General features: G+C 39.1%; 1 protein-coding gene across 2 annotated transcripts in view; it reads right to left on the bottom strand.

Moving 5' to 3' along the window:
- Window positions 1–6230: 6230 nt before the first annotated feature.
- Window positions 6231–17073, bottom strand: part of LOC128686688 (potassium channel subfamily K member 18) — a 239535-nt gene continuing 228692 nt past the window's right edge. Inside the window, exons 5-7 of one of the 2 annotated variants that reach the window (XM_070084356.1) lie at window positions 13648–13795; window positions 9930–10256; window positions 6231–6699 (exon numbers count right to left, since the gene is read on the bottom strand). In XM_070084356.1, the coding sequence (XP_069940457.1) occupies window positions 6469–6699; window positions 9930–10256; window positions 13648–13795 (706 nt within the window). In that variant the 3' untranslated portion in view covers window positions 6231–6468. Of the gene's footprint in view, window positions 6700–9929; window positions 10260–13647; window positions 13796–17073 lie in introns of both variants that reach the window. The other variant, XM_053773719.2, reaches the window with a different exon arrangement.

The raw sequence follows: 17073 nt of genomic DNA on the forward strand, positions 1-17073 counted from the left end.
ATGTTTGATTCTTGCTGTCTTAAGCATAGGCAACAAAGTACACTATCTTTACCATGGTAATAAAGTGGGAGCAGGATTTTCCTTAATTGTCCTGCTAAGGTAAGAGATGGACTGTCTCTTATTAAACTACACTTTGCAACACTGGACTTTGCAAGTAGTGTCGGTCGCTTGACCACGTCGCATACTGGTCCTGCATCTGGAATCAATTACTTGCTGTAGCAGTAAACAAGATGCTTGCCCCTTCTGAGAGGGCTGGGCCCCTCAGGGCTGAAAGGGGCTGAAGGGGGCTGATACCCCCCTCCTGGAGAAAATTTCTCCACATTTATCATCGACATCGTGTTTGGGAGACTATACTCTCCCATCTTAGCATCGGGCACACCCGGCTCACTCATGGGTATCTCATGGAGAGGCGCCCAATACCACTTTGAGAACTGTCAAGTTCCAATTTCAGTTTGCCATATTCTGTTAGACTGTCCTGTCTACCAGCTGGCACCCACCACTCTAACACCCTTACTTTCTTCTCTTCTCGCTGACGGCAACTTTACACTTCCTTTAGCTCCTCACGGCCCTTACTAACTCTATCTCTTATACTCTTCACCTTCCCGAGTCTCTGATCCAACATATTATACCTTTAGCACACCCTTCTCTGCAGATTTGAAGGATCCTTATGGGTTTAGCATTAGTTATGATAATTATAATCTATTGTGGGAGGTGTGCTAGTGGGAACTAGAGGATCCTACTAAGTTCACTATACTACAAGTAAATTGATATTTTGCATGATGTATCATTTAACTGTTCCGACGATCATCGTCTCCGCTTACCGGTCTCAGACCAGATCTCCTAAATAGGAAAGGAAATATTACAGTAATACGAACCAATAAGAAACATTTAGGAATATAATGTTAAGTGTATTCTGAATGTATTTTTTAATATAAGATATACCTGCTATCTTGCATGTTCATGCGCCAGGAAGAACACAGAAATCTTGCCAGAGCGCAAAACATTTCCGACAATCTTCAGATTCACACTCGTATGAGTGGATGGTAATATCTCCTTGGGTAGTTGCTGCAGATCAACCTACTATCTAGTTAAGTTGAGGCAGATATTTGCTAGGAGGTAATTATAAAGTGAAACTAGTAAACATCGATTACTCTCCCCGATGACTTTATAAACACCGGATCAAAAATGTAAACACTTTGGTAAACTCTGATCGCGTTATAAACCCAGGAACCTGACCAGGTAACTCTCATTACCACTCATTCACTTTCTGGCTTGTTCACTCATTCACTCGCTCGTTCTCTCTCTCGCTTGTTCACTCATTCACTCGCTCGTTCTCTCTCTCGCTTGTTCACTCATTCTTACATGTATATACGATTGATAAAAACACTCGGATAAATATAATGAGAAAATGTAAGATATACGAATTGCTAATTATATATCAAAATAACCAATGTATAAAGGGGCGGAGCCGTAACTCGCTAGTCGCATACCACTCGTGTGCTCATTCAGTGTCTCAATGATACATAATGGGTTGTAACTCGTCATGATTGTGACAAAACCTACCTGGAGTTCATTACCTTTGTAAATTGTGAGTTCATTACCTTTGTAAATTGTGAGTTCATTACCTTTGTAACTTGCTCAGCTATCAAAACTTTGGAGTCCAGTCCCTGGACCAATTATGTACCTCTGTAATCTTTTGACTACTGCCCACAGGATGGGTATGGGGTGACTACCGCCCACAGGATGGGTATGGGGTGACTACCGCCCACAGGATGGGTATGGGGTGCATAATAAACATATTAAACTAACTCAATGATACAGCATCCAGAGTATTGTAACCCTAGTTTTTCAAGCAACATTTAACGAGCAAACCCGCCACAAGAAGGTCCCGACCATTGTCAGGTTCCGTCTGCTACTTACATCGTCAACGAAGGACTCTGTTTCCATTATCCACTGTTTCATTAACACTGAGATAATGATTCGATGTTAATCTAGATTTATTTCATAAAGCATTTAAGAATATATTCAAAGGAAACAGCTTAACACGAACCACTGATATTGTTCTGGAGGAATATAGGTAATCCGAGGAAGAAGAGCGTAGCTCCACTTTCTTGGATCAAGAGAACTTCAACTTCAAGACACCCAGGTAAAGGGTAGAAAGTCACTTAAAACTCTGAAAGTCAATCATATATCCTAATATTGGCCTTATTAAATTAATGAGTGACTAAACACAAGCCTCTCTAGGGAGGGTCCTTGATGCTGGACGCATGCCTCTAGGGAGGGTCCTTGATGCTGAACGCATGCCTCTAGGGAGGGTCCTTGATGCTGAACGCATGCCTCTAGGGAAGGTCCTTGATGCTGAACGCATGCCTCTAGGGAGGGTCCTTGATGCTGAACGCATGCCTCTAGGGAGGGTCCTTGATGCTGAACGCATGCCTCTAGGGAGGGTCCTTGATGCTGAACGCATGCCTCTAGGGAGGGTCCTTGATGCTGAACGCATGCCTCTAGGGAGGGTCCTTGATGCTGAACGCATGCCTCTAGGGAGGGTCCTTGATGCTGAACGCATGCCTCTAGGGAGGGTCCTTGATGCTGAACGCATGCCTCTAGGGAGGGTCCTTGATGCTGAACGCATGCCTCTAGAGAGGGTCCTTGATGCCGAACGCATGCCTCTAGGTAGGGTCCTTGATGCTGAACGCATGCCTCTAGGGAGAGTCCTTGATGCTGAACGCATGCCTCTAGGGAGGGTCCTTGATGCTGAACGCATGCCTCTAGGGAGGGTCCTTGATGTTGAACGCATGCCTCTAGGGAGGGTCCTTGATGCTGGACGCATGCCTCTAGGGAGGGTCCTTGATGCTGAACACATGCATCTAGGGAGAGTCCTTGATGCTGGACGCATGCCTCTAGGGAGGGTCCTTGATGCTGGACGCATGCCTCTAGGGAGGATCCTTGATGCTGGACGCATGCCTCTAGGGAGGGCCCTTGATGCTGAACGCATGCCTCTAGGGAGGGTCCTTGATACTGAACGCATGCCTCTAGGGAGGGTCCTTGATGCTGAACGCATGCCTCTAGGGAGGGTCCTTGATGCTGAACGCATGCCTCTAGGGAGGGTCCTTGATGCTGAACGCATGCCTCTAGGGAGGGTCCTTGATGTTGAACGCATACCTCTAGGGAGGGTCCTTGATGCTGAACGCATGCCTCTAGGGAGGGTCCTTGATGCTGGACGCATGCCTCTAGGGAGGGCCCTTGATGCTGAACGCATGCCTCTAGGGAGGGTCCTTGATGCTGAACGCATGCCTCTAGGGAAGGGTCCTTGATGCTGGTGAGGGGAATTTTAAGCTATGGAACTGAACCTGTGATCCGGTTCCTTAAATTGAGCCTGTCCTCCATTCCATAGGTGCTTTTTGACCCCAACAGGTTTAGCGCTTCCTCATGAATGCAGTAATTCTAAACCCGTGTGGGTCATTAAACCCAAGGAGCGGTCAGGACTCGAAACTTTGTTTCACATTTTAGAAAGGATATATACACCTGATGAAAATTAAAACAAACAAATGTATATAGTCTTAAGTTTTTATCTTCCAATAAACTTTGGCTTGTTATGACTCACTATTATCAGGGATAATTTATGTGTCTTCGCACGCTACATAAATATTTTATTTGCATAGGAATGGTATACAGTACCGATATAATGATGTGGGTATCTGTACTTTGTAGACGCATCGACATCCAGAGGCTTTATCAATACCAATGCACTGGGATACTCTGAAGACTGTAGAAATGTATACAAAAGACTAGGAAATTAGTCTGTCATCCTGGTAGTAGGTGATGATCACCGTAGTCTTGAAGAATGTGAAGGACAGGCACGAAGATTAGCGCTTATATACTGGTCCATCCCTCGGGTATGACCTGCTTCCACTGGGAAATCCCACCTACCAGTGACAATGCTGCACCTCATCTGACGCCAGTATATAAGCTCCAGTCTTCCTCTTTGTGCTTCAGATTCTTCAGGACTACGGTGTTCATCACCTTCTCCTAGGCTGTGAGGGACTAATTACCTCATCTTTTGTATATTTCCATAGTCTTCACATTAGGTCCGTGTAGTGTGTTGATAAAGCCACTGGATGTTGATACCCAGATGTTGCACATGCATCTAATTCTTCACTTTTTTCTGGTCCTAAATATCGTTTCCTGAAACATCCTACCATCCAGCTGTGTGGAAAATGTTGAATGTCTTGTGTTCCAGACACAAGAAATCCTACATTTTCCATACTGGCCTAGAGTAGGATTTTGTTACAAACAGCATTCAGGAAAAAAAAGAAATCCTTTACATATAGTCTAACAAAAACAAGTGCTGCAACTGCACTTAACCTCGTATGTACAAATGTATCTTCGCATATATTTATAATTACCTGGTATGTGTCTGCACATGTTATCAGTTACCTTATTTATATACTGTACAGTATATAAATAAGGTAACAAGCGCATCGACCGCTTTTCTTTTGTCTTCCTGCTACTCCTTATCTCATACCTTTTTTTTCAATCTTTCTATTCTTTTCGAATCTTTTTCCTCTTTCCCTCCCTCTCTTTGTCATATCCTATGCTCATTAATCTTGTATCCTTATATCCTACACCTGTCCTCTGTTACACCGCATCCTACACACTCCATACTCACGAAATACATCGGGTTGTTGACTGAGGCTCGTGTCGGGCCTCTGTCTTGACTAACCTAACATCAACACATTCACCTACCCACACTTCTCTACACACACACACACACACACACACACACACACACACACACACACACACACACACACACACACACACACACACACACACACACACACACACACACATACACACACACACACACACACAAATGCAAAATTTGCAACACGATCAGTCCCGGAACTGAGGGGTATGTCTTATGAGGAGAGGTTAAGGGAACTCAGCCTGATGACACTAAAGGATAAGAGGGATAGCAGGGACATGGTAACAACGTATAAAATACTAAGAGGCATTGACAAGGTGGACAAGGATAGAATGTTTCAGAGATGGGACACAGAAACAAGGGGACACAATATTAACTGAAAACCCAGATGAGTCATAGGGATGTTAGGAACTGGAACAATCTGGAGAGCGAAGTGGAAGCAAGTTCCATAAATAGCCTTAAGAAGAGGTATGACAAATATCATGGAGCAGGGAGAGAGAGAATTAGTATCGACCAGTGAAGAGGCGGGGCCAGGACCTATAACTCGACCCCTGCAACCACATATACGTGAGTACATATAGGTTAGTACACACACACACACTCCCCTACAATCACCCCACACAGTCACCCACATACTTTCTACACTTTATCTCCCACACAATTTTTCACATACTCTTCTTTCCCCACACTACACTCATACACTCATCTTACCCATCCACATACTTCCCTTCACCCGAACTGTTCTCCAGCCACACAATACTTCCCTTCACCCGAACTGTTCTCCAGCCACACAATACTTCCCTTCACCCAAACTGTTCTCCAGCCACACAATCTCCTCTCACACTCTTCTCATACATATTTCTAACTCACTATATTCCTTCCACTTTTTCATTTTTCTTTTCCATTTATCCATCTCATATTCACCATATGTGTTTATATGTGTTAATAGACATATTGCCATTCCAGCGTCTGCTGGTCAACATAAGTGCTTGTCTCAACTCACTATGTTTAATTACGTCCCTGAGACTTCAGTGAAAGTGAACGAATTGTCCAGTTTGTTTCCCACATGGCTTCGAATAGTGTACTGTCAACAACAGTGAATAAACAGGTGTTTCAGAAGCTTTCGTTAAGACAACGTTTCGGTCAATTTGTTCTAGAGTGTGTTCTGCAACTTTCCTGCTTACTGGGCGAGAATTAATAGTTTTCGCCCTTGTTATTACTGCCTCAAAATATACTATTTATCTATCTTCATCCCTTGTAACAAACCACAACTTATATACTTATAATAATATACGTGGACCGAAGTGAGATTCCATGATGGGGTTACGTAGGTAACCTTAGAACACTTCTTACGGTTAAAAAAATTGTTGAAGGAGATAAGGGCTTCATATTACATTCATTTTTTTTAAATTTTGAGACATTGAACAATGATAATGGGCAGTTTAAGAAGGTGGTGCCACTCTATTGATCATTCGTCACTTCGTACCAGTGAGACAGAACAAAGGTTAAAAACCAGCATAACTCTTGAAATCAGTATTATATATGAAACAAGTAACAAGTATTCTTAGTTGTGATGGACAGAATAAATCCCAGACGTAATTAGAAGACTTAGAAGGACTCTTGAGTACTTGCTAATTAATACTCACTAAACTTCCAGTTTTAGACTCTGCTTCAAAATCGCCTCTTTTTTCTCTCTCTCTCTCTTCGTAGTTACGGAACGCGTCAAACACCATCAGTGGCTTGTTTTTTTTTTTTTTTCATCAACCCCCAGTTCTTGATAAGCGTATTATTACCTCCCGTTGGCTTTCCTTCTTCCTCATGCAGCCCAGGTTTCTCCAGAATGTCTTCAGGTTTTCTATGGTTTCTTCCTGCATTAGGTTGAAGCACATAGCAACGAGGGCGCTGCCCACCAGCAGGTACACTGTACATATAATTTGCTGAGACTCTACCTCCTCGTCCTCGTTCTGACCAGCCACCGTCCGCCCAGGAACCTGAAGGAAGAAATAGTTAGCCTGGAAAAAGTACTATTTCAAATATTTATTAACTTTTATATCTATATTTATGTGTAATTCTGCCTACCCACTATTAATGAGCTATTTCGTAAGTGATCCAATAGTGGCCTTAAGGAAATGCAAATTGGGTAATTACCCAGAAGCCCATACTGCAAGATTGTAGATGAATGGTTCAAAGAACTGACATGTTAAATTAGACACATGTGCAACTCTTGGGTATCTTTATTGAGGAAACGTTTCGCCACACAGTGGCTTCATCAGTCCGTACATAGGAGAAACTTGAAGAACAGGAGGAGAATGAGGTAATGAGTCCCTCAGCCTTGAGTCGATGTGGTCAGTCCATCAGTCCAGAATTCCCAAGTATTAAGATCCCAAGAAGTTGCAGTGTCTGACACTGCAACTTCTTGGGATCTTAATACTTAATACTTGGGAATTCTTCGCTTGCCTAACCCTTGGGCACGACCTTGGGCACGACCTTGGGCACGACCTTGGGCACGACCTACTTCCACATTGAACAAATGTTACACCACCTATAACTGCTGCACCTTTCCTGCCATGCGGTTTATAAGCTCCTTCTCAGCACGTATGCCGTATTCTATTCAAGATTGATGAACTGACAACATCGACTCAAAGTTGAGGGACTGATTACCTCATTCTCCTCCTGTTCTTCAAGTTTCTCTTATGTATGGACTGATGAAGCCACTGTGTGGCGAAACGTTTCCTCAATAAAGATACCCAAGAGTTGCACATGTGTCTAATTTAACACAATACTGCAAGGGGTGAAACATTTACAAATATTATGATGCATAAAAAATATATTGATTTTTTTAATTACAGCCTAACTAAAACTATAATAAAAAAATGTTTTATACAAGTAAAGTGGAAAGTTTTTCACTTAGGATCAACTTTTGGTCTTCATATAAAGGGTTATGTTATATTATGTCTGAACTAGTATGAATTCTTATCCTCTTGCTACTAAGAGACATTGTCTACAAGACACTAGTCTACCTGTAGACAATACTGTAGTCGTCGCAGGAGCAAGTAAGGTAAGAACTTTTCTATTAAATATCTTTTCTAATTCGTTAAAAATTTTATCACTATTAAAATTAGAAATGCCAGTTATGCCAAATTGCTGATAAGTAATCAGATTAAAATTTTTATATGGTCCCCAATGATGGTTTTGTCCTTGGCCACATCCTTGTTAAGTCATACATAATTTCTTTATATATTGCCATATTTACGTACCTAGGCACATCCATTACCTGTATGCCCAGATGGGCTCATATTCTGTGCCACGCTGGTGCTGCCACCTATAGGCCTACCAAGCTCAGCCCATACCATTTTACCTCTGCCTCACTCTGGCAGCTAATGTGACTTAGATAACAACTATACTCCGTCACTCTCGCGGGCCTGAGCTGCCACAACACACTGCCTAAGTAGAAGACCCCAAATAAAGTAATGTTGTCTCCGAAGATATCATTTATTCCTGCTACCAAAGATCTACACATAATCCTTTACGATACTGGTTGCAAGCGGCAGTCACAGCTGTTTGCTCAGAGAGAGGAAGGAAGCCGACGATGTTGTCTCTACTTTATCGCCTCATACAAGAAGTATCTGTTTCTCTACGAGTTGTCCTGAACTTGTGTCTGCATGTTTCATCAGTCAGACACAGGAGCAGCAGGATCCAGGCCGACATTTGCTGAATTTCCTCGAGAAATCTTCATGGCATCACCTGGGTATTAACAGCATTTGAGTAGACCCAGTCTGGGGATGCTTAGATTAACTTCTGTTCAGACTCCCACTCTGTCGAGAGGATGACATCGTCAAGCCGCAGGCAACTGACTGACTCATGCCACGGCTTCAGTGAGCAGCCTGCACAAAAGATGATGTTACTTTGCTAGTCCGCTCACTCCATTTATGGTGTAAGCTGCTACGACTCCCAGATGTTTCTCCTGAGTCGTCCCTGCTACGATTCAATCCCCTCTCGCCAGCAGTGACAGCCCCAGTGACAGTACCAGTCGAGAATTATCCTGAGTCGCTTGCCACAAGAAGTCCTGCCCAGTTGCTGAGTACTGACGATGCTTCACTCAAGGGCACCAATAGGTTGTGCCCCAGGTTGAGTGAATCCTGCGGTGACTACTTCAGGATGACTGCTTCACCATTCCAGAAGGGATTGTACCCCATTATGTTACAGCTCAGCCGTAGCAATGTCTCCAGTGTTGCAGTATCTGATGGACGATGTTGTTTAACTCGCCCCTCGTTTTTTCTTCCCTCCCTGTGGGAAATTTTTTTTGTCCATGTCCACATGTATATATGTGCATTTACTTTGTGTTCTGCGCCCTATTCCTCAGTTATTCATGGTCGACGACGACCATGGATAATGTATACCCAGTTGGGTTCATATAGGCCTACCAAGCTCAGTCCGTACCATGCAACCTCTGCCTTACTCTGGCAGCCGACGTCACTCAGAAAACTCTACTCCATCACTCTCGTGGGCATGGCCCTCTAGGCCTGGCCCGCAACAACACACTGCTTGTGTAGAAGATCCCAAATAAAGTAAAGTAACGTTGACTCGGAAGAGTATCATTCATTGCTACTTCCAGAGATCCATATACCCTGCTGCCACTGTCAATCTTATATTTTCTGTGTTGCAGAGCAGTATAAAATTATATAAACGAACATAACAGATCAGTCAATATAGACTGCATTATACTTCATGTAAAGCGACATATACTTGTGTGGGCATCGACACCATGCCTAACCCTTCTAGGGTAGGGTAGGTGCCTGAGCCCGAGCCTTTAGCTCATAAGACTGTCATTCCCATTTGCCCCCTTGTGGCGGGGATGGCAGACCAGAGAGGCCTAGCTTGTGGCTAGGCCTGGGGACAGTTGGTCCCAAAGATGAGGAGGTACTTGTGCCTCCTCCCATGGGAGACTTAGGTCTCAGACACTCCCTAAAGAGGGAGCCACGGCCGGGCCACCACTTGGACAAGGCCCGGGCCGGGAGAATACCGGCTAATCTTTACCTAACCCTAACTTGTGTGGGTGAGTGATGGAAGTTCCACCCATCCGCTAACTGCGAGACAAACATTGTTACGTTACTGTACTTACTTATTCCTAATATTGTTGGTAATTTTAAGAAGTAACAATTTATACATGAACATTAGACAATATTTAACAGAAAAAAAAATGTCCGTTCGCTTTCCTCACCAGGTCACCAAAGCCAATAGTGCTAAGTGAAATGTACGAGAAGTAGCAGGCGTCGAGCAGTGTCCAGCGTTCCCACTGTGAGAATATTAACCCACCACACAGCACGTAGAGGGCGATCACTAACAGGCAGTAGAAGATGGGAATGGTACGTCGACCATGCTTCCTTCCCTTCTTCTTCTGGTACTGCAGCTGGTGCTGTTGTTGCTGCTGCTGCTGCTGTTGTTGTTGTTGTTGTCCATGCTGCAGCTGGTGCTGTTGTTGCTGCTGCTGCTGCTGTTGTTGTTGTTGTTGTCCATGCTGCAGCTGGTGCTGTTGCTGTTGCTGCTGCTGCTGTGATAAAAGTGGAAATTACATTGTGATTAAGATGTTTGCTTTTTGGGATTAAAAAAAACGATGAAGATATTCTGTCTAGAATTAAGTACAGCAACAAATTATAATAAGGTAAGATAGTATTATAAAGATATTATATCTGAATAAATAAAGCAACAGACAGATAATTTGTATCCAGATATGTAAGTTTCTTATTAAAATTCACCAGAGCGTATTAATGTACCTGTTAAAATTATGGATATTTTCTAGTTTAAGTGATTTATTGTTCTTGTTTATTGGGAAAATTTACCTAAGCGGAACAGTTCCTCAAACTGTCTCTCTTCCATCAAGTATAATCCATTAATTTAGGTTATAAACCAAATATAGAAGTGATATAACTTTTCACGTATAGAAAACTGAGGTTGTAAACTATACTGTCCCTCAGCTCGATCGGTAGCGCATTCAGCTCACACATTGAGGTCCGGAGTTCGAATCCCCGGTACGGCTGGAAAACATTAGGGACGTGTTTCCATAAGACACCTGCTGTCCATGTTCACCCATCAGTATAAAATGGGTACCTGGGTGTTAGTCGTCTGGTGTGGGTCGCATCCTGGGACAAAACTGACCTAATTTCCCCGGCTTTCTATATAGTAGTATGTCACTGATGTCAGCTACGACTGTATACCTTGTACATGTACTTGTAGAAATAAAGATGATATTATTATTATTATTATTATTATTATTATTATTATTATTATTACTATTATTATTATTATTACTATTATTATTATTACTATTATTATTATTATTACTATTATTATTATTATTATTATTATTATTATTATTATTATTATTACTATTATTATTATTATTACTATTATTATTATTACTATTATTATTATTATTATTATTATTATTATTATTACTATTATTATTATTATTATTATTATTATTATTATTATTATTATTATTACTATTATTATTATTATTACTATTATTATTATTACTATTATTATTATTATTACTATTATTATTATTATTATTATTATTATTATTATTATTACTATTATTATTATTATTACTATTATTATTATTACTATTATTATTATTATTATTATTATTATTATTATTATTATTATTATTATTATTATTATTATTATTATTATTATTATTATTAAGGCTGCATTTCATTTTTTTAAAATGTGGAGACAAAGAAAACAGTTTAATAATCCCTTTTATGATCTTGAAGATCATAAAACAAACTGAATAGGAGAAAAGTAACAGGAAAAATACATGATAGTGAGTTAGTGAGTTTGTCAACACCATCAGCTAATACGTTATTAATTTCATATTATCTGAGAAAGCTGATAATTAATCACCAAGTCAATACAGTTTAGTAGCATAATATATGTTTACTCTTCCTATAAAAATTATATATATATATATATATATATATATATATATATATATATATATATATATATATATATATATATATATATATATATATATATATATATATATATATATATATATATATATATATATATATATATATATATATATATATATATATATAGAAAGGTTATGTGGGCCTGTCTTATTTTCTCAAGGAATTTTGCGTAAGTGAAATATTTGAACACAAAACAATAACTTTTGCAGTATCATTCTTGAGCGTTGTAGACTTCTAGTTCCTAGTTCTAGTTCTTTAGGGTTTTAGTTCTTTAATGTTCTTGTTCATTAGGAGAGGAATGAGAAATTAAAATCTCATTTGTATAAGAAGGATGGCAAAAACATTGTGAGGTGATTAGCAGAAAGGAAGGTAAACATGTTTGATGTGATGAATAGAAAGTGGTTTCAGGAAGGGGGAGGAAGATGGTATTGACGAAGGTTGAATCAGAGTTAGAGAAAAGAAATCACTTTATTGTTCTTCAGGATGACTGTACAGTTGTGGATAAGGAAATAGAACAAATGCCTCAGCATATAAGAAAAAGGATATTTATGTTGTTGCTGGAGGTTCTTAGACTCGATATGTGGATCAGGTTTTCTGTAATATAGATAAGGAGGTAAGACAGTGTGTTTCCCTGGTACAGGTGTGGCTGATGTAGTTTACATGTTAGGGAATGATGAGGACAACCCAGTTATCTACCTCAGTGCTGAAGGTAACAATGTTAGGAAAGGCAAGCGTGAAGAGTTGCTGGCCAATTACAAGGCAGCTGTTGGTCTAATTAGGTCAAAGGGAGGGATCCCTATCTTATGAAGGATTTTACCTAGGAAGGGTGTGAATGGATGTCTAGACTGTTGGGGTAAACTGGTGGCTAGACAAGTATTGCAATGAACCTGAACTTCCATTCACTGACTATTGTGATAACTTCTATAGTAAACATGATGTGCATGTAGTGAATACGTGCGCATCTCTCTGGCACAGGGTGACAACACGGGCCATTGCATTCGAGGTTGTTAAATTGTGTAAGACGTTCAACTTACAGAGGACAGAAGTAAAGATGTGTGTGGGGAAACAAAGGAGTTCCAGTTCTAGAGGAAGAGAGTCAAATTGTTATATGTTAGCAAACGTTCTGAAAACAGGATAACTCATAAAATAATTCCTGATGAAAATAAAAAAAATGGCTTACAAACAATACGAGACAGGAGAAAAACAAGACAAATAATTCCTTACTATCTATTATGCAAACATCACGATATAAAATAGAAGAACTAATTGCTTAAACAAGAAACAGATATTATTGCAATAACCGAAATCAGGTTCAGTCTGAAAAAAATAGACAAGCCTTCTTAATTCCACATACAAGGGTAAAAAATTATTCCACAGTGAGAGGGTTTCATACTTCCATTCAATCCTAAAGGTAATTGATTTGTGATCGCTTGTGCCGAGTTCCTCTGCAATTTCTAAATTATTAACAAGGGTTTCCTTGTTTGCCATAACCAAGTCAAGCAGGTACGTTAGGAATATCTTTAAACTGTTTTATCAGAAGCGATATATATCTATTTGGTTGTAATTTCTCAAAGAGCAGAAAAAGCAAATCTTTGACGTTATTTACAGACCTCTAAACTTAGATAATGACTGTGTTAAACTTCTCTGGAATAGAACTGCTCAAACATCTAGAAAAGAAAATGTAGTTTTAGTGGAGATTTTAACTTTAGCCAAATTAATTAAAGCATGACTCACGAAATCGTAATAACACAACTGAAAACAAACTAAACTACGGGCGGAGATAAAACCCGCGATCAAAGATTCATGAAACTCCAGACCGATGCGTTAGCCACTGGGCCAGCTGGCTACGATAAGATTTGCCATTCACTATCACTTCACTTCTACACAGAGGATTGCATGGTCAACATCCCTGGCAGGAACTTACTGAAGATGAGGTACTCGTGTCAAGGTATTTACCTTGCCCTCACTTGAAGACTCTGCAGTGTCTGGTAGGAGAGTGTCACTGTCTGGTAGGAGAGTGCCACTGTCTGGTAGAAGAGTGTGACTGATGGGTCTGAGAGTGCCACTGTCTGAACGGTAGTAGCCCAGGGAGCCGATATCACACCTGAGGAGCACAACAAGAAAATAAAAACAAATACATTCCTTTTTGGTAGATGAATGGTTCAGAGAACCGACACGTTGATAATTTAGACACATGTGCAGCTCTTGGGTATCTTTATTGAGGAAACGTTTCGCCACACAGTGGCTTCATCAGTCCATACAAAGGAGAAACGTGAAAAACAGGAGGAGAACGAGGTAATCAGTTCCTCAACCTTGAGTCGATGTGGTCAGTCCATCAGTCTTGAATAGAATGCGGCATATGTGTGAAGAAGTCGCTTATATACCATAGGCAGGAGAGGTGCAGCAGTCGTAGGTGGTGTCACATTTATTCAATGTGGAAGTAGGTCGTGCCTAATGGTTAGGCGGGATTCCCCAGTGGAAGTAGGTCCTACCCAAAGGGATGGGTTAGTTGTAGCAGCCGTGAAGAAGGACTTGTAGATGTCCTCTGAACCAAGATTCCATGATGTTGCAGTGTCTGACAAGTTGTGCAAGAAAGGTATAAAATACCGACAGTATGTAAATTAAGACATGTGAAACATCTGGATATCTTTATTGTAGACGTTTCGCCATCCAGTGGCTTTATCAATACAAATTCTGGGACATAATGTTCCACTGTCTTCTATTATGTCCTAGAATCTGTATTGATAAAGCCACTGGATGGCGAAACGTCTACAATAAAGATACCCAGATGTTTCACATGTGTCTTAACTCTCATTACTTTTATTGTTCCTTGATAATGTGAGAAGTCACGAAAGCGCTTGGAATTTTTCTATTCTTTCACAGTGGTTGTTTTGCGTATTTTGAAATCACCTGTTTACTGTGATCTTATTGCATATATATATATATATATATATATATATATATATATATATATATATATATATATATATATATATATATATGCAATATGATCGCAGTAAACAGGTACAGATGATATCAAAATATGCAAAGCAACCACTGTGAAAGAATAGTGAAATTCCAAGTGCTTTCGTGACTTCTCACATTATCAAGGAACTATAAATACAATACATCAAAGGAAGGGATATAAATGATCGAGACCACACCTCACCATCACATCCCACAACAAAGCAACACTTGACGTGCAACGATACCCAACTCATAAGAAAGGAGCACTGCACCAGGCCTACTGGCCCCAGCTAGTCAGGTCCTTCACGACATACCACTAACAAAATATTTGCCCAACTCAAGTACTTTACCCAAGAATTAAGATTTATTATTTCTCCAATGTATTATTAAATTCTTCCCAAATTCTATTAATTATAAATGGATCTAATTTATATAAACCAAAGGAAATATTCATATTATTGTCAAAACTGCTTTTTATGAAACAAGATTCAATTATATTCCTGTCGACCATGGACTTGCTTGATACTACTTTCTCAACTTTTTGAAAATCAATTGGATGGTTAAAATCTCTCACATGAATAAATAGAGCATTGGAATCTTGTCCAGTTCTAATGCTATATTTATGTTGTTTTAATCTTAGTTCGAGATTTTTACCAGTTTGACCGTAATAAATTTTATCGCAAATTTTACAAGGAATCTTATAGACACATCCATCAGCATTTTGGGGGGAATTCTTTATCAAAAGTTTCTTTTACTGTATCAAGATTTTTGAATACAACTTTAATATTAAAAGTCTTAAGAAGAGAAGGCATATCAACCAAGTTTTCATGGTAAGGGAGAACCAACATATTTTTAGTTGAATAAGGCTGGTTGTCCCTTTTTGGATTGTAAAAAGTATTTCTAGCAACTTTAAAACATTTATCAATTACATTTCTTGGGCATTTCAAATCATTACCTATTTCATAAATTTTGGATATTTCTTCATCTATGAACTCTGGACTACAAATTCGTAAAGCTCTCAAAAACATTGATGAGAAAACAGACAGTTTGACTCTATCTTGATGTGAGGAATAATAGTGGACATAGGAACAGTTATTTGTAGATTTTCTGTAAATTTTAAATTTGAATTCATTATTAACTTTAATAATTATAACATCTAGAAGAGGCAATGAGTTATTTTCTTCAAACTCAACAGTAAAGTTTATAGAATGGGCTAAGCTATTTAATTTACCAAGGAAATGGTGTATATCTACATTCTTGGGCATCAGACACAAAATATCATCAACATATCTGAACCATTTAGCTCTATTAGGGAGGATTGTGTTAAGCAGCCTTGTTTCAAAAAAATCCATGTATAGGTTACTAAGAACAGGTGAAAGAGGATTTCCCATTGCCATACCAAACTTCTGAGTGTAAAACTTATCATTAAATACAAATTTTGCATCAACAATGCAAAGTTTAATAAGTTTAATGATAGTAGGAACTGGCAATTTTTAATCGTAATTAACAAGTTCTTCAGATAAGAAACTTAATAAATCATCAACTGAAACTTCTGTAAACAAGGAAGTAACATCAAAACTAACCATGTTAAAATCATTTAGATAATGTATATGAAACTGAACCTATGGAGCTAATAATTGGTCTAAGTAAATATATATATATATATATATATATATATATATATATATATATATATATATATATATATATATATATATATATATATATATATATATATATATATGCAAAACAACCACTTTGAAAGAATAGAGAAATTCCAAGCGCTTTCGTGACTACTCACATTATCAAGGAACTATGAAAGTGAAGCATGCAAGGAAGCTATATAAGGGGTCTGGCCAGCACCTCACTATCAGATCCCACAACGGTTAAACACGTGACGCGCGCCGACCCAACTTGGATAGGTCCTTTGCACAACTCACCCCCAAGCTATTCTACCCAAGAAAATTTAAAAATTATTTGTCCAGTGTATTATTAAATTCTTCCCAAATTCTATTAATTATAAATGGATCTAATTTATATAAACCAAAGGATCCATTTATAATTAATAGAATTTGGGAAGAATTTAATAATACACTGGACAAATAAATAGCTTGGGGGTGATTTGTGCAAAGGACCTATCCAAGTTGGCTCGCCGCGCGTCACGTGTTTAACCGTTGTGGGATCTAATAGTGAGGTGCTGGCCGGACCCCTTGTATAGCTTCCTTGGATGCTTCACTTTCATAGTTCCTTGATAATGTGAGTAGTCACGAAAGCGCTTGGAATTTCTCTATTCTTTCAAAGTGGTTGTTTTGCATATTTTGAAATCACCTGTTTACTGTGATCTTATTGCATATATATTTATATATATATATATATATATATATATATATATATATATATATATATATATATATA

This window comes from Cherax quadricarinatus, chromosome 12, assembly GCF_038502225.1.
Source record: "Cherax quadricarinatus isolate ZL_2023a chromosome 12, ASM3850222v1, whole genome shotgun sequence".
NCBI classification, from domain to species: Eukaryota; Metazoa; Arthropoda; class Malacostraca; order Decapoda; family Parastacidae; genus Cherax; species Cherax quadricarinatus.